Source organism: Coregonus clupeaformis, chromosome 24 (assembly GCF_020615455.1).
Source record: "Coregonus clupeaformis isolate EN_2021a chromosome 24, ASM2061545v1, whole genome shotgun sequence".
NCBI lineage: Eukaryota > Metazoa > Chordata > Actinopteri > Salmoniformes > Salmonidae > Coregonus > Coregonus clupeaformis.
The window spans coordinates 14,475,714-14,498,258 of NC_059215.1; the positions used below are offsets into that span (position 1 = coordinate 14,475,714).

The 22,545-nt window shown below is 43.2% G+C and overlaps 1 protein-coding gene across 1 annotated transcript; it reads left to right on the forward strand.

Moving 5' to 3' along the window:
• Nucleotides 1–551: 551 nt before the first annotated feature.
• LOC121537363 (neuropeptides B/W receptor type 2) lies at nt 552–2,862 on the forward strand. The gene is made up of 2 exons (XM_041845016.2): nt 552–626; nt 1,010–2,862. Exon 2 carries the CDS (start codon nt 1,175–1,177, stop codon nt 2,207–2,209), a length of 1,035 nt encoding a protein of 344 aa, XP_041700950.1. The 5' UTR covers nt 552–626; nt 1,010–1,174; the 3' UTR covers nt 2,210–2,862.
• The last annotated feature ends 19,683 nt before the right edge of the window (nt 2,863–22,545 follow it).

The following is a 22,545-nucleotide window of genomic DNA, read 5'->3' on the forward strand; positions in this document are numbered from 1 at the left end:
AGGGTTGTGGGTTCGTTTCCCACTGGGGGCCAGTATGAAAATGTCTGCACTCACTAACTGTAAGTCGCTCTAGATAAGAGCGTCTGCTAAATGACTAAAATGTAAATGTAGTGTTCCCATCATAGACCACTGTAATGTTCCCATCATAGACCGCTGTACGTAGTATTCCCACTGTAATGTTCCCACTGTAATGTTCCCACTGTAACAACACAAAGCCTTACATCAAGGTAACATTATATCGTTTTCATACACTTATATGTCTAGGAGCAACAACCTGTTGGATATCCATCCCTACAGGAGAGAAAGATAGCCACACATAGCAGCCATGTACCACACAGCAATATGACCAACAGTTTATCTTTACAATAAATACAGACAGGGACTATGTGGAGTAATATGGTTATTTATCCCTATACCAACACTTCAGGCTACCAACAGCAAGCCGAGTGCCTCACGCCTTTAGTGGCTGAATGGAACGGTGCACTGTGCTGTGCTGTGGACTGACGTCACCCATCCGCTTCCTCCAATCCAACTAGTTGGGACGTGGACAGCTCCAGCTCGCGCAGCTCCTGCTCACCATCAAACAGAAGGCAGAGGGGGAAAAGGAGCGAGCCTCCACTAGCACGGTAAGCTCCTAAATGAGCTTTTCTTTTTTTAAACATAAAAATTCACCGTTACTTTTGATTGTGTATAAGAATAATGGCACGACCATGATTGCGCATGAAATATAAAAACGTAAATATTATTATTGTTGAATATGTATTTCTGCACTCTCAGTACTTCATCCGTTTAAAATAACATTTATAACTGTGGTCCTATTGCAGGTTATAATTCAAATAAGAGTGAGTCTATTTATGCAGGTGAATGTTATGGCGTTCCAATCCATTATGATGCAGGGTGACATTATGATATGCTATAAAAAAGTGTTTTGAATACACTATTAACGGCAGAACACGTTTGTTATTATGTACTGCTTTTAATTTGTATTCATTATTTCTGTTCTCCATAGATTTCGTGATGCGCAACGCGTGCGTAAAACCAGACAGAGCCGACCCACACACCAGCCAAAATGACACTTCACGGCTGCCTGTTTTACCTCTGAACAAACATGCATGCTGAACGACGTGCTTTCCTTTATACTGACGTGATATAATACCTTAAGAAGACGTAGAAGATGGAGAATATATCTATCTCGAACACCGGCAGCGGAGCTCCGGTTGTGTGTAACGAATCCATGGACTACTATTATCTGAGCGCGACTAACCGGACAGATCTGAACTGCACGCCCCAATCAGAGTTATACTTTTACGCTGACCTCTACGTGGTCCTGCCGGTGATATATTCGGTCATATGCGCCGTGGGGTTAACGGGGAACACGGCCGTTATCTACGTCATCCTCAAAGCGCCCAAAATGAAAACCGTGACCAATATGTTTATCCTAAACTTGGCGATAGCCGACGACCTGTTTACCCTGGTCCTACCGATCAACATAGCAGAGCACCTGCTTCACTACTGGCCCTTTGGAGAGGTGCTGTGTAAGATCATCCTGAGCATAGATCACTACAACATCTTCTCCAGTATCTATTTTCTAACGGTCATGAGTGTGGACCGTTACTTGGTCGTCCTGGCGACGGTGCGTTCCAAGCGTATGCCCTACCGCACCTACCGCGCGGCGAAGATAGTGAGCCTTTGCGTCTGGATCCTCGTGATTCTCATCGTCATGCCGTTCACGGTGTTCGCCGGGGTGTACATCAGTCCCGACGACTCGGACAGGAAAAGCTGCGTCCTCAGCTTCCCGAGCCCGGAGAGTTTGTGGTTCAAGGCGAGCCGGATATACACCCTGATCCTCGGCTTCGCCATCCCCGTGTCGACCATATGCATTCTCTACACCATGATGCTGTACAAACTACGGAACATGCGCCTCAACTCCAACGCCAAGGCTCTGGACAAGGCTAAAAAGAAAGTGACTATTATGGTGTTTATAGTCCTAGCGGTGTGTCTGTTCTGTTGGACCCCGTTTCACCTCAGCACCATAGTGGCTCTCACCACCGACCTGAGGACCACTCCGCTGCTCATCGGGTTATCCTACTTCATCACCAGCCTCAGCTACGCCAACTCTTGTCTGAATCCTTTTCTTTACGCCTTCCTGGATGACAGCTTCAGGAAAGCGTTCAAGAAGATGCTAGAATGTAGACCGGCGGGAATGTAGTAGCCTACAGTAACCTAGGGCCTAGTGGATAAAGGTAAAAAAAAAACAGTATGTTAATATTGATATCAATCAAAACAAAGTATGATTAAATTATTTATTTCTGCTTGAATATGCGTTAGGGGGCTTCTGCATTGTTGCTATGGTATGACTTAAATATTTAACATAGAATATATCATATGGAACAAATCATTTAGATTGTGGCACGCCTGCCCTACTCTTGAATTGGGGTGGGGGTTATTATGACATTTCTTCTCCTTAAGTCACTTTATTTTTCATGGACATTTATCTCCCTCTTCTGTCCTAAGAGGGCAGGTAGCCTACACTGTAATGAAGATAAGGGACTTCAAAATAAGGGCCTTAAAATAGAAGGGGGAAGTCCTCTACAGTGACCACACACCGACTCAAGACAGTGATGTAGCCTCTAAACTTTGCTGTAAATACTTGTTCTTCAAAGGTCTATGTCATTGTCAACTATAGTCAGTGGTGTCAAATGATGCATAGTCACAATGTATCCAGGCTAATCTACATGAACTAAATATGATACGTCATTGTACATTTCCTCAGTCTGTCTACGTTCTGGAGAATATGTGTCATATCAACACAAATGATGACTTGAATTGTGAAGCTTGGTAATGTGTTGTTATGGAGAATAAGGATAACAACACATTACCAAGCTTAAGTTAACAACACATGACCAAGCTTAAGTTAACAACACATTACCAAGCTTAAGTTAACAACACATTACCAAGCTTAAGTTAACAACACATTACCAAGCTTAAGTTAACAACACATTACCAAGCTTAAGTTAGCAACACATTACCAAGCTTAAGTTAGCAACACATTACCAAGCTCAAGTTAACAACACATTACCAAGCTTAAGTTAACAACACATTACCAAGCTTAAGTTAACAACACATTACCAAGCTTAAGTTAGCAACACATTACCAAGCTTAAGTTAGCAACACATTACCAAGCTCAAGTTCAAGTCATCATTTGTGTTGACACGACACATTTTGAAAATGACCTTTAGCTTTTTCCGATGCCAAGAGAATCCACCTGACACCTGATCATAGCTAGCACTTCTACACTGTATCATACATACAGAAATACATCGATTTTTTTTTTTTTACATCTGCTGACAAATAAAATATGAGCAAACAACTGTGTGGTTTATTTCGTTAAGAGGTCAATATAGGCTCTCATTCATAAAGATCCTTACAAAGCACACTGTGTGGTCTCATCTCGAGATGAGCGTACATCCCATCCCATCTGCTGCTGTGTAAATCCAGCCATATGCATCAATACCAAATCAATCCAGCCATATGCATCAATAACAAATCAATCCAGCTATATGATCAATACCAAATCAATCCAGCTATATGATCAATACCAAATCAATCCAGCTATATGCATCAATACCAAATCAATCCAGCCATATGCATCAATACCAAATCAATCCAGCTATATGATCCATACCAAATCAATCGAATGAGATATATGCATCAATACCAAATCAACATGCATCAATACCAAATCAATCGAATGAGATATATGATCAATACCAAATCAATCGAATGAGATATATGATCAATACCAAATCAATCGAATGAGATATAGGCGATGTCTAATTTCATCCTTTTAAAATGGCAGTCATTACAGTAAAATTACATTTACCTGTACCTTATTTATTGGACATGATGCGTCGTACAGTAGTGGTGTGCTGACTGTCACATAGAAATGTACAGTAACTATGTTCTAATAAATGTTACCATGCAGTCACTGTTCAGTACGCGAAAATATTTATTAAAATAAATAAACAATCAAGTCCAATACATTGTGCTAACCTAAATACCTCCAGAGACCTATATTTACAGAGCTGGGCAAACTTTTAGAATTTAGTTATTTTTATAGACGTTGAGTTAGATAGCATAAAAATAAAAATAAAACATAGACATAATATCATTTTCGATCATTTCAATATTCCCCGTGTAATGTTAATGGGAAGCGAACATGGCTGCTGTAGAATGTTGCAGTGTCATGTAGATGCATCATGATGCAGAAACCTCAATGTCCCAACTCTGTTAATCCGTGGCTCTTGACATCTCTATATGAAGCTGGGCTGACTTAGAAATTACCACTAATCCACTTGTAGTATCTGTCATAGCGGTGTCATTTCTGAAAACCATAACTGGTGAAATGGACAGTAAAACACGTCCTCTCCCTCCACCTACTCATAATACAGTGTTGTGAAAACAGAGCTAAGCTTGTTATCATATGACACATTATTCAGTGGTACAGATAACTGCCATCTCTCTCTCTCACTCTCTCTCTCTCTCTCTCTCTCTCTCTCTCTCTCTCTCTCTGTCTCTGTCTCTGTCTCTGTCTCTGTCTCTGTCTCTGTCTCTGTCTCTGTCTCTGTCTCTGTCTCTGTCTCTGTCTCTGTCTCTCTCTGTGTCTCTGTCTCTCTCTCTCTCTCTCTCTCTCTCTCTCTCTCTCTCTCTCTCTCTCTCTCTCTCTCGCTCTCTCCTCTCTCTCTCTCGCTCTCTCTCTCTCTCTCTCTCTCTCGCTCTCTCTCTCTCTCTCTCTCTCTCTCTCTCTCTCTCTCTCTCTCTCTCTCTCTCTCTCACATACACACACACACACACACACACACGCACACATGTGATACGAGTCCATGGTGTCCTAGAAGTGACACTACGGAGAGAGAGAGGCGGAGTGGGATGGAGTGATGTTCCCGTTATGTTACTTGTAGGCAGTGGTGGAAAAAGTACTCAATTGTCATACTTGAGTAAAAGTAAAGATACCTTAATAGAAAATGACTCAAGTAAAAGTGAAAGTCACCCATTAAAATACTACTTGAGTAAAAGTGTAAAAGTATTTGGTTTTAAATATACTTAAGTATCAAAAGTAAATGGAATTGCTAAAATGTACTTAAGTATCAAAAGTAAAAGTAAAAGTATAAATCATTTCAAATTCCTTATGTTAAACAAACAAGATGGCACAATTTTATATATTTTTTTATTGACAGATAGCCAGGGGCACACTCCAACACTCAGACATAATTTACAGACGAAGCATTTGTGTTTAATGAGTCTGCCAGATCAGAGGCAGTAGGGATGACCAGGGATGTTCTCTTGATAAGTGTGTGAATTGGACAATTTTTCCTGTCAAAATGTAACAAGTACTTTAAGGGTGTCAGGGAAAATGTATGGCGTAAAAACTACATTATTTTCTTTATGAATGTAGTGAAGTAAAAGTAAAAGTTTTATTATTATAAAAGTTGTCAAAAATATAAATAGTAAAGTAAAGTACTGAAAAAACTACTTAAGTAGTACTTTAAAGTAGTTTTACTTAAGTACTTTACACCGCTGGTAGTAGGTCATAAAATAATGAAGACACACCTCCTCAAGTGTAGCAGTGACGTCTATGAGACAGTTAAAAACATGTAAGAACATGAGATCACGCTCATGGTTTACACACAAATGAGGAATTGGCGTGCTCAACTCAAACGTTTGTAGAAACAAGAAGTATTTGGGTGCCGGGTTCAAAAGGCATACAGTAGAAGGAAGTAAAAACCTGCACTTCACTCAAATAGTTTTTAATTAATGTTTTTAGCAGCAGAGGTGAGAGCAAACGGACACGTTTCGGCCACAGCCTTTGTTAGCGGTCCATGATTTCCACAGGCACATAGAGGAAGAGCCCCTCCCAGTGGCTAATAAAGGGAACTACGTTAGATCTGATGGATTCACATTACCAGACACACTTTACTCAGACACACTACTTATATCCATCATCACATTATATAAATAGGCCTACATATTTAATTAGATGATTACGTCTCAGTCTGTCCTGTTTATTTCCAACTTCAATATCCACACAGAAAACAATGTCTTGTCCATGTTAAGTAATACAGTCCCCATCCTCACAGAGAGATACATTGTTGAATAGCTTTGTCCCAAATGGCACCCTATTCCCTACGGATCCTGGTCAAAAGTAGTGCACTCTCACATGGTCTCCCCTGCTCTTATGTCCCTCTAGATAAATGGTCTCTCCTGCTCTAGATAAATGGTCTCCTCTGCTCTATATAAATGGTCTCCTCTGCTCTAGATAAATGGCCTCCTCTGCTCTAGATAAATGGCCTCCTCTGCTCTAGATAAATTGTCTCCTCTGCTCTAGAAAAATGGCCTCCTCTGCTCTAGATAAATGGTCTCCTCTGCTCTAGATAAATGGTCTCCTCTGCTCTAGATAAATGGTTTCTCCTGCTGTAGATAAATGGCCTCCTCTGCTCTAGATAAATGGTCTCCTCTGCTCTAGATAAATGGTCTCCTCTGCTCTAGATAAATGGTTTCTCCTGCTGTAGATAAATGGCCTCCTCTGCTCTAGATAAATGGTCTCCTCTGCTCTAGATAAATGGTCTCCTCTGCTCTAGATAAATGGTCTCCTCTGCTCTAGATAAATGGCCTCCTCTGCTCTAGATAAATGGTCTCCTCTGCTCTAGATAAATGGTTTCTCCTGCTGTAGATAAATGGTCTCTCCTGCTGTAGATAAATGGTCTCTCCTGCTCTAGATAAATGGTCTATCCTGCTGTAGATAAATGGTTTCTCCTGCTGTAGATAAATGGTATATCCTGCTCTAGAAAAATGGTCTCTCCTGCTCTAGATAAATGGTCTCTCCTGCTCTAGATAAATGGTCTCTCCTGCTCTAGATAAATGGTCTCTCCTGCTCTAGATAAATGTCTCTCCTGCTCTAGATAAATGTGTCCTCTGCTCTAGATAAATGGCCTACTCTGCTCTAGATAAATGGTCTCCTCTGCTATAGATAAATGGTCTCTCCTGTTCTAGATAAATGGTCTATCCTGCTCTAGATAATGGTCGTTCCTGCTCAAGATGAATGTGTCCTCTGCTCTAGATAAATGATCTCCTCTGCTTTAGATAAATGGTCCCCTCTGCTCTAGATAAATGGTATCCTCTGCTCTAGATAAATGGTCCCTCCTGCTGTAGATAAATGGTCTCCTCTGCTCTAGATAAATGGTCTCTCCTGCTCTAGATAAATGGTCTCTCCTGCTCTAGATAAATGGTATATCCTGCTCTAGATTAATGGTCTCTCCTGCTCTAGATAAATGGTCTCTCCTGTTCTAGATAAATGGTCTCCTCTGCTCTAGATAAATGGTCTCCTCTTCTCTAGATAAATGGTCTCTCCTGCTCTAGATAAATGGTCTCTCCTGCTCTAGATAAATGATCTCTCCTGCTCTAGATAAATGGTCTCTCCTGCTCCAGATAAATGGTCTCTCCTGCTCTAGATTAATGGTATCCTCTGCTCTAGATAAATGGTCTCTCCTGCTCTAGATAAATGGTCTCCTCTGCTCTAGATAAATGGTCTCCTCTGCTCTAGATAAATGGTATCTCCTGCTCTAAATAAATGGTCTCTCCTGCTCTAGATAAATGGTCTCTCCTGCTCTAGATAAATGGCCTCCTCTGCTCTAGATAAATGGTCTCCTCTTCTCTAGATAAATGGTCTCTCCTGCTCTAGATAAATGGTCTCTCCTGCTCTAGATAAATGATCTCTCCTGCTCTAGATAAATGGTCTCTCCTGCTCCAGATAAATGGTCTCTCCTGCTCTAGATTAATGGTCTCCTCTGCTATATATAAATGGTCTCCTCTGATCTAGATAAATGATCTCCTCTGCTTTAGATAAATGGTCTCTCCTGCTCTAGATAAATGGTCTCTCCTGCTGTAGATAAATGGTCTCCTCTGCTCTAGATAAATGGTCTCTCCTGCTCTAGATAAATGGTCCATCCTGCTGTAGATAAATGGTATCTCCTGCTCTAGATAAATGGTCTCTCCTGCTGTAGATAAATGGTCTCCTCTGCTCTAGATACATGGTCTCTCCTGCTCTAGATAAATGGTCTCTCCTGCTGTAGATAAATGGTCTCCTCTGCTCTAGATAAATGGTCTCTCCTGCTCTAGATAAATGGTCTCCTCTGCTCTAGATACATGGTCTCTCCTGCTCTAGATACAAGGTCTCTCCTGCTCTAGATAAATGGTCTCTCCTGCTCTAGATAATGGTCTCTCCTGCTCTAGATGAATGTGTCCTCTGCTCTAGATAAATGATCTCCTCTGCTTTAGATAAATGGTCCCCTCTGCTCTAGATAAATGGTATCCTCTGCTCTAGATAAATGGTCCCTCCTGCTGTAGATAAATGGTCTCCTCTGCTCTAGATAAATAGTCTCTCCTGCTCTAGATAAATGGTCTCTCCTGCTCTAGATAAATGGTCTCTCCTGCTCTAGATAAATGGTCTATCCTGCTCTAGATTAATGGTCTCTCCTGCTCTAGATAAATGGTCTCTCCTGTTCTAGATAAATGGTCTCCTCTGCTCTAGATAAATGGTCTCCTCTGCTCTAGATAAATGGTCTCTCCTGCTCTAGATAAATAGTCTCTCCTGCTCTAGATAAATGATCTCTCCTGCTCTAGATAAATGGTCTCCCCTGCTCCAGATAAATGGTCTCTCCTGCTCTAGATTAATGGTATCCTCTGCTCTAGATAAATGGTCTCTCCTGCTCTAGATAAATGGTCTCCTCTGCTCTAGATAAATGGTCTCCTCTGCTCTAGATAAATGGTATCTCCTGCTCTAAATAAATGGTCTCTCCTGCTCTAGATAAATGGTCTCTCCTGCTCTAGATAAATGGCCTCCTCTGCTCTAGATAAATGGTCTCCTCTGCTATATATAAATGGTCTCCTCTGATCTAGATAAATGATCTCCTCTGCTTTAGATAAATGGTCTCTCCTGCTCTAGATAAATGGTCTCTCCTGCTGTAGATAAATGGTCTCCTCTGCTCTAGATAAATGGTCTCTCCTGCTCTAGATAAATGGTCCATCCTGCTGTAGATAAATGGTCTCTCCTGCTCTAGATAAATGGTCTCTCCTGCTGTAGATAAATGGTCTCCTCTGCTCTAGATACATGGTCTCTCCTGCTCTAGATAAATGGTCTCTCCTGCTCTAGATAAATGGTCTCCTCTGCTCTAGATAAATGGTCTCTCCTGCTCTAGATAAATGGTCTCTTCTGCTCTAGATACATGGTCTCTCCTGCTCTAGATACATGGTCTCTCCTGCTCTAGATAAATGGTCTCTCCTGCTGTAGATAAATGGTCTCCTCTGCTCTAGATAAATGGTCTCTCCTGCTCTAGATGAATGGTCGTTCCTGCTCTAGATAAATGGTCTCTCCTGCTCTAGATAAATGTGTCCTCTGCTCTAGATAAATGATCTCCTCTGCTTTAGATAAATGGTATCTTCTGCTCTAGATAAATGGTCTCTCCTGCTGTAGATAAATGGTCTCTCCTGCTCTAGATAAATGGTCTCCTCTGCTCTAGTTAAATGGTCTCTCCTGCTCTAGATAAATGGTCTCTCCTGCTCTAGATAAATGGTCTCCTCTGCTCTAGATAAATGGTCTCTCCTGCTCTAGATAAATGTGTCCTCTGCTCTAGATAAATGATCTCCTCTGCTTTAGATAAATGGTCTCTCCTGCTCTAGATAAATGGTCTCCTCTGCTCTAGATAAATGGTCTCTCCTGCTCTAGATAAATGGTCTCCTCTGCTCTAGTTAAATGGTCTCTCCTGCTCTAGATAAATGGTCTCTCCTGCTCTAGATAAATGGTCTCCTCTGCTCTAGATAAATGGTCTCTCCTGCTCTAGATAAATGGTCTCCTCTGCTCTAGATATATGGTCTCTCCTGCTCTAGATAAATGGTCTCTCCTGCTCTAGATAAATGGTCTATCCTGCTGTAGATAAATGGTCTCTCCTGCTCTAGATAAATGGTCTCTCCTGCTCTAGATAAATGGTCTCTCCTGCTCTAGATAAATGGTCTCCTCTGCTCTAGATAAATGGTCTCTCCTGCTCTAGATAAATTCTCCTGCTCTAGATAAATGGTCTCCTCTGCTCTAGATAAATGGTCTCTCCTGCTCTAGATAAATGGTCTCCTCTGCTCTAGATAAATGGTCTATCCTGCTCTAGATAAATGGTCTCTCCTGCTCTAGATAAATGGTCTCTCCTGCTCTAGGTAAATGGCCTCCTCTGCTCTAGATAAATGGTCTCCTCTGCTATATATAAATGGTCTCCTCTGCTCTAGATGAATGGTCGTTCCTGCTCTAGATAAATGGTCTCTCCTGCTCTAGATAAATGTGTCCTCTGCTCTAGATAAATGATCTCCTCTGCTTTAGATAAATGGTATCTTCTGCTCTAGATAAATGGTCTCTCCTGCTGTAGATAAATGGTCTCTCCTGCTGTAGATAAATGGTCTCCTCTGCTCTAGATAAATGGTCTATCCTGCTCTAGATAAATGGTCTCTCCTGCTCTAGATAAATGGTCTCTCCTGCTCTAGATAAATGGCCTCCTCTGCTCTAGATAAATGGTCTCCTCTGCTATATATAAATGGTCTCCTCTGCTATATATAAATGGTCTCCTCTGCTCTAGATGAATGGTCGTTCCTGCTCTAGATAAATGGTCTCTCCTGCTCTAGATAAATGTATCCTCTGCTCTAGATAAATGATCTCCTCTGCTCTAGATAAATGGTCTATCCTGCTCTAGATAAATGGTCTCTCCTGCTGTAGATAAATGGTCTCCTCTGCTCTAGATAATCTGGGGCATCATTAAAGCATAAAGCCACATTCTTCAGATAACATAGGCTGTGTCTCAAATCAAAAGGCACCCTATACCCTATATAGTGCACTACCTTTGAACTGAGTCCCTGTTAGGCCTACTACTGCTAGGTAGCTCTCTCCCTCCCCTCTGTCTGTCCTTGATTGCAGGAGTGAGGTCTGGTGTGCGGGAGTCAGGGTTCCAGCTGCAGCTCATTCACCATAATCATCTCAGCCTTTAAGACCCGGTCAAACTTACCACTCATCGTCAGATCATAGTCAAGACGACCATGTTAGTCTCGCTGCCGACTCAACCTGGTTATTTTTGCTCTTTGTGTTTTTGGCCTGTTATATTTACTTTTTCTCCTGTGCCACAGATATTTGGAACCTGACTCCTGCCTCCGCTTCACTCCTGCCACCACCATCCTGCTCTCCATTACGGACCTCTCTTTTGGACTCACCACGGACACTAGGACATTACGGTACCACACCTGCCCTGATCTGGATCTGTTACCCTCCCTGTACCTGGACTTGCTCTTCCCCTATTTGGAAACCTGGACGTTGAACATTGTAAATAAACCTGTTAAAACTTCTCTGGCTTGGTGTACTTGTCTGCATTTGGGTTCTATCCAGTTAAATCATAACAGTATGATCTGACCAACATGAACCCAGCAGACAGTAGCTCGGATACCACCCCAGAGTGCACTCAAATTTGGACTGCCATAGCCAATCAGGGCATTTTACTTGGCCAACATGATGCCCTGTTTAAGACGATTGCTGAGGACAGTCAGGTGCTGCTTAATCAGGTTCAATTACTCTCCAATCAAGTGTCTGCCCTTACTACCCCTTCAGCCCAGATCAGAGAGCCTTTTGTTCCTGCTCCAGAGCGCTATGACGGGAACATGGGAACCTGTGGCGATTTTTTGACTCAATGCTCGCTAGTGTTTGAACAACAGTCCCTCACCTACGCCTCAGAAAGAGCCCGTATTGCCTACCTTATCAACTCTACTAGCGGTTCCGCTCGTGCCTGGGGATCCGCGGTATGGGAGAGTCAGTCGGACATTTGCAACGCTTACGTTGCCTTCACCACGGAGATGAGGAAGGTTTTTGACCACCCAGTACGAGGCAAGGAGGCTGCGAAACGGTTGTTTTCTCTTCGGCAGGGGGCTCGCAGTGTGGCGGAGATGGCAGTGGAGTTTCGGACTTTAGCAGCAGTGAGTGGTTGGAATGACGAGGCATTACAAGGAGTGTTCATCAATGCTTTGTCTGAGACTTTAAAAGATGAATTGGTGTCATATGATGAATCGCCTCGCTGGATAATCTTATTTCACTCACTATCAGGTTGGATAATCGGATTCGGGAGCGCCGCCGGGAGAGGAGTGTTAGTTCCAAGCAACCTGTCTGTCATCAACAAACTCCTCCCTGCATCGTCCCCTACGGAGAAAGCCGTGTCTTCCCGAGTCGATCACGAGGAGCACTGAACCCGAAGCCATGGAGGTGGGTCGTGTACGGTTGTCCTCAGAGGAGCGTGCACGTCGTATTCAGGCTCGGGTCTGCTCTGTATTGTGGAGAAGCTGGTCATTTCGTTCCTTCCTGCCCAGTTCGTCCGGGGAAAAGGGCCGGCTCATCATTAATGGGAGAAGTTTTGGTGAGCCGAGCAGCGGATTCTTCCTCTTCTCCCCGCATTCTGCTCCAGGCATCCCTCCAGTGGCAGTCCCAGAATTTCTCTGTTAGTGCGCTGATTGACTCTGGTGCCGACGAAAGCTTTTTGGATAGAGAGTGGGCTCAACAAATGGATTTGGAGACTGTTCCTATGGACTGTCCGCTGCAGGCTAAGGGTCTAAATGGACAATTGTTGACCCGTATTACCCATCAGACTGTTCCTGTTTGTCTTAGAGTGTCGGGAAATCATCAGGAGAACATTCAATTCCATATTATCGACTGCCCACAGACTCCCTGGTCCTTGGTATCCCCTGGCTCATAAGACACAATCCACACATTGATTGGGTGACAGGTAGCATTGTTTCATGGAGCACATTTTGTCATGTGAATTGTTTGTGTTCTGCTCAGACTCCTGCCAGTACTGTGCCTCAACCTCCACTGGAGTCCATGGATCTTTCTGCTGTTCCTGACGTGTATCATGACCTGGCATCCGTTTTCTGCAAACACAGAGCTACTTCTCTTCCTCCTCACCGGCCTTACGACTGCGCCATTGACCTCCAGCCAGGAGCCCCGGCTCCCCAGCAGTCGCCTGTACAATCTCCCGGCCGGAGACGGAGGCTATGGAGAACTACATTCGGGACTCCTTGGCGGCAGGTATTATGCGTCCTTCCTCGTCACCTGTAGGAGCGGGATTCTTTTTGTTGCTAAGAAGGATAAGACCCTCAGACCCTGTATTGATTACCGTGGGACTTAACAACATCACCATTAAGAACAAGTATTCTCTGCCTTTGATTAATTCTGCTTTTCCCCTCCTTCATGGTGCTACCATCTTTACGAAACTGGATCTACGAAATGCGTATCACCTGGTGCGCATTCGTAAGGATGATGAATGGAAGACTGCCTTCAACACACCCTTGGGACATTTTGAGTATCTGGTTATGCCTTTTGGGTTGTCCAATGCCCCTGCTGTTTTTCAGGCACTAGTCAATGATGTCCTTCGGGACATGTTGAATCGGTTTGTTTTTGTCTATCTGGATGATATCTTGATTTTCTCAGAGTCCTCCCAGGAACATGAACTGCATGTGCGCCAGGTGTTGCAAAGGTTGTTGGAGAACAAACTGTTTGTGAAGATGGAGAAATGTGAATTTCATGTGTCTGAGACCTCTTTTTTGGGTTACATCATAGCTCAGGGGGAGTTGCGGATGGACCCAGCTAAGATCTCTGCTGTCACGGACTGGCCAGCTCCCTCTACCCGCAAAACAACTTCAACGATTCCTGGGGTTTGCGAACTTCTATAGGAGGTTCATCAAGGACTACAGCCGCATTGCGGCGCCACTCACCGCTCTCACCTCCATCTCACGACCGTTCGCTTGGAATGAAGGGGCCGAATCAGCGTTCGAAGAACTGAAACATCGCCGCCTCAGCTCCCATTCTGATGCAGCCGACCCCGACCGCCAGTTTGTCGTGGAGGTGGATGCATCCGACACTGGGGCAGGTGCAGTGTTGTCACAACGTTCTCCTGAAGATAACAAACTGCATCCCTGTGCTTTTCTCTCAAGGAAACTTTCTCAGGCAGAGAGGAATTATGATGTTGGCAATCGTGAACTGCTCGCCGTTAAGCTGGCTCTCGAGGAGTGGCGACATTGGTTGGAGGGGGCGGAACAACCCTTCATCGTTTGGACGGATCATAAGAATCTGGCTTACCTCCAGTCAGCGAAGCAGCCTCAACCCCCGTCAAGCCAGGTGGGCACTATTTTTGGGAGATTCAATTTTTCTCTGTCTTACCGTCCTGGGTCACGCAACGTCAAGCCTGACGCCCTGTCTCGTGTTCATTCGGCTGTTGATACTGGTAGTAACCCTGAACCCATTTTGCCTCCTACCTGCAGTATTGCAGTCATCACATGTGACATCGAGGGGGATTGTTAGACAGGCTCAACATCATCAAGCTGACCCCCTGGGAGGGGTCCTCCTAACCGGATGTTTGTCCCTGAGTCTGCTCGGCTCCCAGGTACTTCAGTGGGCTCACTCGTCTCCCCTTACCTGTCACCCTGGAGTTTCGCGGACCCTTGACTTTGTGCGACGGAAGTTCTGGTGGGCCACGATGGAGGCGGACACTCGAGCCTTCATTGCTGTATGTACGGTATGTGCAGTAAGTAAAAACTCCACCCAGGCCAGCGCTGGTCATCTACGACCTCTACCTATACCCAGCCGGCCCTGGTCGCATATCGCTATGGATTTTGTCACTGGACTTCCCCCTCGTCTGGTAAGACTGTCATTCTTACGGTGATTGATCGTTTTTCTAAGTTCGCTCATTTTTTGGCCCTACCTAAACTGCCCACTGCCAGAGAGACGGCTGATATTTTGGTTGAACATGTGTTCCGCTCTCATGGTCTACCCACGGATATTGTCTCTGACAGGGGTCCCCAGTTTGTCTCCCAGGTGTGGAAAACTTTCTGTAAAGCTTTGGGCATTACATCCAGCCTGTCCTCTGGATATCACCCCCAGACCAACGGGCAAGCCGAGAGAGCGAACCAGGAGATGGAGACCGCTCTTCGCTGTGTCACTGGGTCTAACCCTGGGTCATGGAGCTCCATGCTCCCCTGGGTGGAATATGCTCATAACACCTTGACTAACGCTTCCTCTGGTTTGTCTCCTTTTCTGTGTGCTCTGGGTTATCAACCTCCCTGTTCCCTTCCCAAGAGAGGGAACTTGCGGTACCTCGGTGCAGTCCCACATGCGCCGCTGCTTCAAGGTCTGGAGGAAGGCCAGGGTAGCTCTGTCCCGAGCTTCGCGTACATGCAGAGGCAAGCCAACCGTCACCGGGTCCCAGGCTCCCGGTTACTCTCCTGGTCAAGAGGTATGGCTGAAGTCACGGGACCTTCCATTGAAGGTGGAGTCTAAGAAGATGGCGCCTCGTTTTATAGGACCGTTCAAGATACTGTCTATTGTTAACCCCTGCGCGGTTAAGCTACAGCTTCCTGCCTCCCCTACGGGTTCATTCCACCTTTCATGTTTCCCAGATTAAGCCTGTATCGGTTAGCCCTCTGTGCCCGCCCTCTCGTCCCCCTCCTCCGCCCAGGATCGTGGGTGGGGGTCCGGTCTACACTGTCCGGCGACTTCTGGATGTTCGCCGCCAGGTCGTGGTTTCCAGTACCTGGTGGATTGGGAGGGTTATGGTCCCGAGGAACGTTCCTGGGTGCCCAGGAGCTTCATTGTGGATCCTGCTCTGGTCCGAGAGTTTCAGGTTACATCCCCGATAAACCCGTCGGCCGCCAGGTGGCGTCCGTAGAGGGGGTACTGTTAGGCCTACTACTGCTAGGTAGCTCTCTCCCTCCCCTCTGTCTGTCCTTGATTGCAGGAGTGAGGTCTGGTGTGCGGGAGTCAGGGTTCCAGCTGCAGCTCATTCACCATAATCACCTCAGCCTTTAAGACCCGGTCAAACTTACCACTCATCGTCAGATCATAGTCAAGACGACCATGTTAGTCTCGCTGCCGACTCAACCTGGTTATTTTTGCTCTTTGTGTTTTTGGCCTGTTATATTTACTTTTTCTCCTGTGCCACAGATATTTGGAACCTGACTCCTGCCTCCGCTTCACTCCTGCCACCACCATCCTGCTCTCCATTACCGGACCTCTCTTTTGGACTCACCACGGACACTAGGACATTACGGTACCACACCTGCCCTGATCTGGAGCTCTTCCCCTATATTTGGAAACCTGGACGTTGAACATTGTAAATAAACCTGTTAAAACTTCTCTGGCTTGGTGTACTTGTCTGCATTTGGGTTCTATCCAGTTAAATCATAACAGTCCCATTGGCCCTGGTCAAAAGTAGTGCACTATAAAAGGATTAGTGTGCCATTTGGAAAGCAGTCACAGACTAGACTATATTTAGGGTAGTAAGAAAGGCTAAACAGAGGGTTCCAGTGTTTCCTCACCCCACTGTAAACTCCACCCAAGCACTATGTATAAACAACAAGTTGATTCTTTCACTATTCATCTGTCTTGGGAAGACTATGAACCACACAACAAGATATTCTCTTCTTGAGTGTTTGAGAGAGTTCAACGGGGGGTCATAGTTATTACACCTACTGTGTTCTTTGACTGTATCTTGAATCTTGATCTATCTTAGGATGGTCTGTGAACTTACCTCAGGGGATTCTAGTCTAACTGTATGAGAAAGAAAGCGGTCCTCTGTAGCTCAGCTGGTAGAGCACGGCGCTTGTAACGCCAAAGGTAGTGGGTTCGATCCCCTGGGGACCACCCATACACAAAAAAATGTATGCACGCATGACTGTATGTCGCTTTGGATGAACTATTATTATTAAAGCGAAGTCCAACAGGGGCATGGTTATAACTACTTAGTTATTTTAGTTTATTATCCGTCTTGGGAAGGCCATGGTCTGTGAACTCACCTCAGGGGATTCTAGTCTTACTGTATGAGAGAGCCAAGTTAAAAAAAGGACAAGGTATAAAACCATAGAAATATAATATATAGAAAGACCTTGGAACCTCCAACCCTGGCAATGTGACTGGTAAACTCATTGGGAGGCCAGTGCTATAGATTGTATTTCTATGTTAAAACACTACAGTACAGTTCTTTGAGTTTGTCTTGGGAAGACAGTGACCACAGCATATTCTGCCTACTGTTCTCCAATGTAAAAAATAAATAAAATAAGCCTGATTACTGTAAAACCATGAAGCATAACTTCTTGATCTGCTGGAGGAATGACATGAGGTAGATGTTGTACAACTGTATGTACAGACCAGTTTTGTAGAGAGGGAATACAGACAGGCTAAATGTTTAGTTCTGTCCAGCAGAGTTATCTCTACCCATTTGTTTTATACATAGTTTTCCCACAGATCAACAGATTATATTCCATTCAGGCACACAGTTGGGGACAGGCCTTGTGGATATCAATTACACATTACACTCACAGACTAACTCACCATGATCTTTTTGAAGTAATCTTTATTTTATTTTACATAATCAATATATACACTACCGTTCAAAAGTTTGCGGTCACTTGGAAATGTCCTTGTTTTCCATGAAAACATACATGAAATGAGTTTGAATAGGAAATATAGCAAAATGCATAGGAAATGTAGTCATTGACAAGGTTAGAAATAATGATTTTTAATATAAATAATAATTGTGTCCTTCAAACTTTACTTTCGTCAAATAATCCTCCATTTGCAGCAATTACAGCCTTGCAGACCTTTGGCATTCTAGTTTTCAATTTGTTGAGGTAATCTGAAGAGATTTCACCCCATGCTTCCTGAAGCACCTTCCACATGTTGGATTGGCTTGATGGGCACTTCTTACAGTCGAGCTGCTCCCTGAACAGCTTAATAGGGTTGTGATCCAGTGACTGTGCTGGCCACCCCATTATAGACAGAATACCAGCTGACTGCTTCTTCCCTAAATAGATCTTGAATAGTTTGGAGCTATGCTTTGGGTCATTGTCGTGTTGTAGGAGGAAATTGGCTCCAATCAAGCGCCATCCACAGGGTATGGCATGGCGTTGCAAAATGGAGTGATAGCCTTCCTTCTTCAAGATCCCTTTTACCCTGTACAAATCTCCCACTTTACCACCACTAAAGCACCCCCAGACCATCACAATCCCTCCACCATGCTTGACAGATGGCATCAAGCACTCCTCCAGCATCTTTTCATTTGGTCTGCGTCTCACAAATGTTCTTCTTTGTGATCCGAACACCTCAAACTTCGATTAGTCTGTCCATAACACTTTTTTCCAATCTTCCTCTGTCCAGTGTCTGTGTTCTTTTGCCCATATTAATCTTTTATTTTTATTGGCCAGTCTGAAATATGGCTTTTTCTTTGCAACTCTGACTAGAAGGTCAGCATCCCGGAGTCGCCTCTTCACTGTTGACGTTGAGACTGGTGTTTTGCGGGTACTATTTAATGAAGCTGCCAGTTGAGGACCTGTGAGCCGTCTGTTTCTCAAACTAGACACTCTAATATATTTCTCCTCTTACTCAGTTGTGCACTGGGGCCTCCCACTCCTCTTTCTATTCTGGTTAGAGCCAGTTTGCACTGTTCTGTGAAGGGAGTAGTACACAGCGTTGTACGAGATCTTCAGTTTCTTGGCAATTTCTCGCATGGAATAGCCTTAATTTCTCAGAACAAGAATAGACTGACGAGTTTCAGAAGAAAGTTATTTGTTTCTGGCCATTTTGATTCTGTAATCGAACCCACAATTGCTGATGCTCCAGATACTCAACTAGTCTCATGAAGGCCAGTTTTATTGCTTCTTTAATCAGCACAACAGTTTTCAGCTGTACTAACATAATTGCAAAAGGGTTTTCAAATGATCAATTAGCCTTTTAAAATGATAAACTTGGATTAGCAAACACAACGTCACATTGGAACACTGGACTGATGGTTGCTGATAATGGGCCTCTGTACGCTTATGTACAGTTGAAGTCAGAAGTTTACATACACCTTAGCCAAAAACATTTAAACTCAGTTTTTCACAATTCCTGACATTTAATCCTCGTAAAAATTCCCTGTCTTAGGTTAGTTAGGATCACCACTTTATTTTAAGAATGTGAAATGTCAGAATAATAGTAGAGAGAATTATTTCTTTCAGCTTGTATTTTTTTCATCACATTCCCAGTGGGTCAGAAGTTTACATACACTCAATTAGTATTTGGTAGCATTGCCTTTAAATTGTTTAACTTGGGTCAAACGTTTCAGGTAGCCTTCCACAAGCTTCCCACAATTGGTTGGGTGACTTTTGGCCCATTCCTCCTGACAGAGCTGGTGTAACTGAGTCAGGTTTGTAGGCCTCCTTGCTCGCACACGCTTTTTCAGTTCTGCCCACACATTTTCTATAGGATTGAGGTCAGGGCTATGTGATGGCCACTCCAATACCTTGACTTTGTTGTCCTTAAGCCATTTTGCCACAACTTTGGAAGTATGCTTGGGGTCATTGTCCATTTGGAAGACCCATTTGCGACCAAACTTTAACTTCCTGACTGATATCTTGAGATGTTGCTTCAATATATCCACATAATTTTCCTTCCTCATGATGCCATCTATTTTGTGAAGTGCACCAGTCCCGCCTGCAGCAATGCACCCCCACAGCATGATGTTGCCACCCCCGTGCTTCACGGTTGGGATGGTGTTCTTCGGCTTGCAAGCAACCACCTTTTTCCTCCAAACATAACGATGGTCATTATGGCCAAACAGTTCTATTTTTGTTTCATAAGACCAGAGGACATTTCTCAAAAAAGTATGAACTTTGTCCCCATGTGCAGTTGCAAACCGTAGTCTGGCTTTTTTATGGCGGTTTTGGAGCAGTGGCTTCTTCCTTGCTGAGCGGCCTTTCAGGTTATGTCGATATAGGACTCATTTTACTGTGGATATAGATACTTTTGTACCTTTTTCCTCCAGCATCTTCACAAGGTCCTTTGCTGTTGTTCTGGGATTGATTTGCACTTTTCGCACCAAAGTACGTTCATCTCTAGGAGACAGAACGCGTCTCCTTCCTTAGCGGTATGATGGCTGCGTGGTCCCATGGTGTTTATACTTGCGTAATATTGTTTGTACAGATGAATGTGGTACCTTCAGGCGTTTGGAAATTACTCCCAAGGATGAACCAGACTTGTGGAGGTCTACCATTTTTTTTCCTGAGGTTTTGGCTGATTTCTTTTGATTTTCCCATGATGTCAAGCAAAGAGGCACTGAGTTTGAAGGTAGGCCTTGAAATACATCCACAGGTACACCTCCAATTGACTCAAATGATGTCAATTAGCCTATTAGAAGCTTCTAAAGCCATGACATAATTTTCTGGAATTTTCCAAGCTGTTTAAAGGCACAGTCAACTTAGTGTATGTAAACATCTGACCCACTGAAATTGTGATACAGTGAATAATAAGTGAAATAGTCTGTCTGTAAACAATTGTTGGAAAAATTACTTGTGTCATGATCAAAGTAGATGTCCTATCGGACTTGCCAAAACTATAGTTTGTTAACAAGACATTTGTGGAGTGGTTGAAAAACAAGTTTTAATGACTCCAACCTCAGTGTATGTAAACTTCCGACTTAAACTGTAGATATTCCATTAAAAATAAGCAGTTTCCAGCTACAATAGCCATTTACAACATTAACAATGTCTACACTGTATTTCTGATCAATTTGCTGTTATTTTAATGGACGAAAAAATTGCTTTTCTTTCGAAAACAAGGACATTTCGAAGTGACCCCAAACTGTTGAATGGTAGTGTATATATGTTTTCAACTTAATGCTGAAAATCATATACAAATCCATTACTGTTCAACTGAGTTCCTCAGACAACACATTATTAACACCATACAGTACATTACTACCACCATACAGTACATTACTACCACCATACAGTACATTATTAACACCATACAGTACATTACTACCACCATACAGTACATTATTAACACCATACAGTACATTACTAACACCATACAGTACATTATTAACACCATACAGTACATTACTACCACCATACAGTACATTACTAACACCATACAGTACATTATTAACACCATACAGTACATTACTACCACCATACAGTACATTACTACCACCATCCAGTACATTACTACCACCATACAGTACATTACTACCACCATACAGTACATTACTACCACCATACAGTACATTATTAACACCATACAGTACATTACTAACACCATACAGTACATTACTACCACCATACAGTACATTACTACCACCATACAGTACATTACTACCACCATACAGTACATTACTAACACCATACAGTACATTAATACCACCATCCAGTACATTACTACCACCATACAGTACATTACTACCACCATACAGTACATTACTACCACCATACAGTACATTACTTACACCATACAGTACATTATTAACACCATACAGTACATTACTTACACCATACAGTACATTATTAACACCATACAGTACATTACTACCACCATACAGTACATTACTAACACCATACAGTACATTAATACCACCATCCAGTACATTACTACCACCATACAGTACATTACTACCACCATACAGTACATTACTACCACCATACAGTACATTACTTACACCATACAGTACATTATTAACACCATACAGTACATTACTTACACCATACAGTACATTACTAACACCATACAGTACATTACTAACACCATACAGTACATTATTAACACCATACAGTACATTACTTACACCATACAGTACATTATTAACACCATACAGTACATTACTTACACCATACAGTACATTATTAACACCATACAGTACATTACTACCACCATACAGTACTCAGACCAACAACGATACAGTACTCAGTATTACCACCATGAGATACAATACTAACACCATACAGTACATTACTACCACCATACAGTACATTACTACCACCATACAGTACATTGCTACCACCATACAGAACATTAATACCACAACACAGTACATTACTACCATCATTCAGTAAATTAATGCCACAATCAAGTAATCAGTACTACCACCACACAGCACATTACTACCACCATACAGTACATTACTAACACCATACAGTACATTACTACCACCATACAGTACATTACTACCACCATACAGTACATTACTACCACCATACAGTACATTACTACCACCATACAGTACATTACTACCACCATACAGTACATTACTACCACCATACAGTACATTACTACCACCATACAGTACATTACTACCACCATACAGTACATTACTACCACCATACATTACTCAGTACTACCATCAGGCTGCAGTATAACACCATGTTGGCTTCTGTACTAAAAGCAGACATAAGGATTACTATTGAAGTCAAACACCAGGTAGCACTGTGTGTGTGTGTGTGTGTGTGTGTGTGTGTGTGTGTGTGTGTGTGTGTGTGTGTGTGTGTGTGTGTGTGTGTGTGTGTGTGTGTGTGTGTGTGTGTGTGTGTGTGTGTGTTTTATGAGGGGTGATAGATGCCATAAATTAACCGTTGAATGTGTTCTTTTTTATTATTTATTTTTTTATGACTTTAAGG

What these genes read in the sequence shown, in the direction of transcription:
- LOC121537363 (XM_041845016.2), top strand. Translation starts at nt 1,175, where the DNA reads ATGGAGAATATATCTATCTCGAACACCGGCAGCGGAGCTCCGGTTGTG.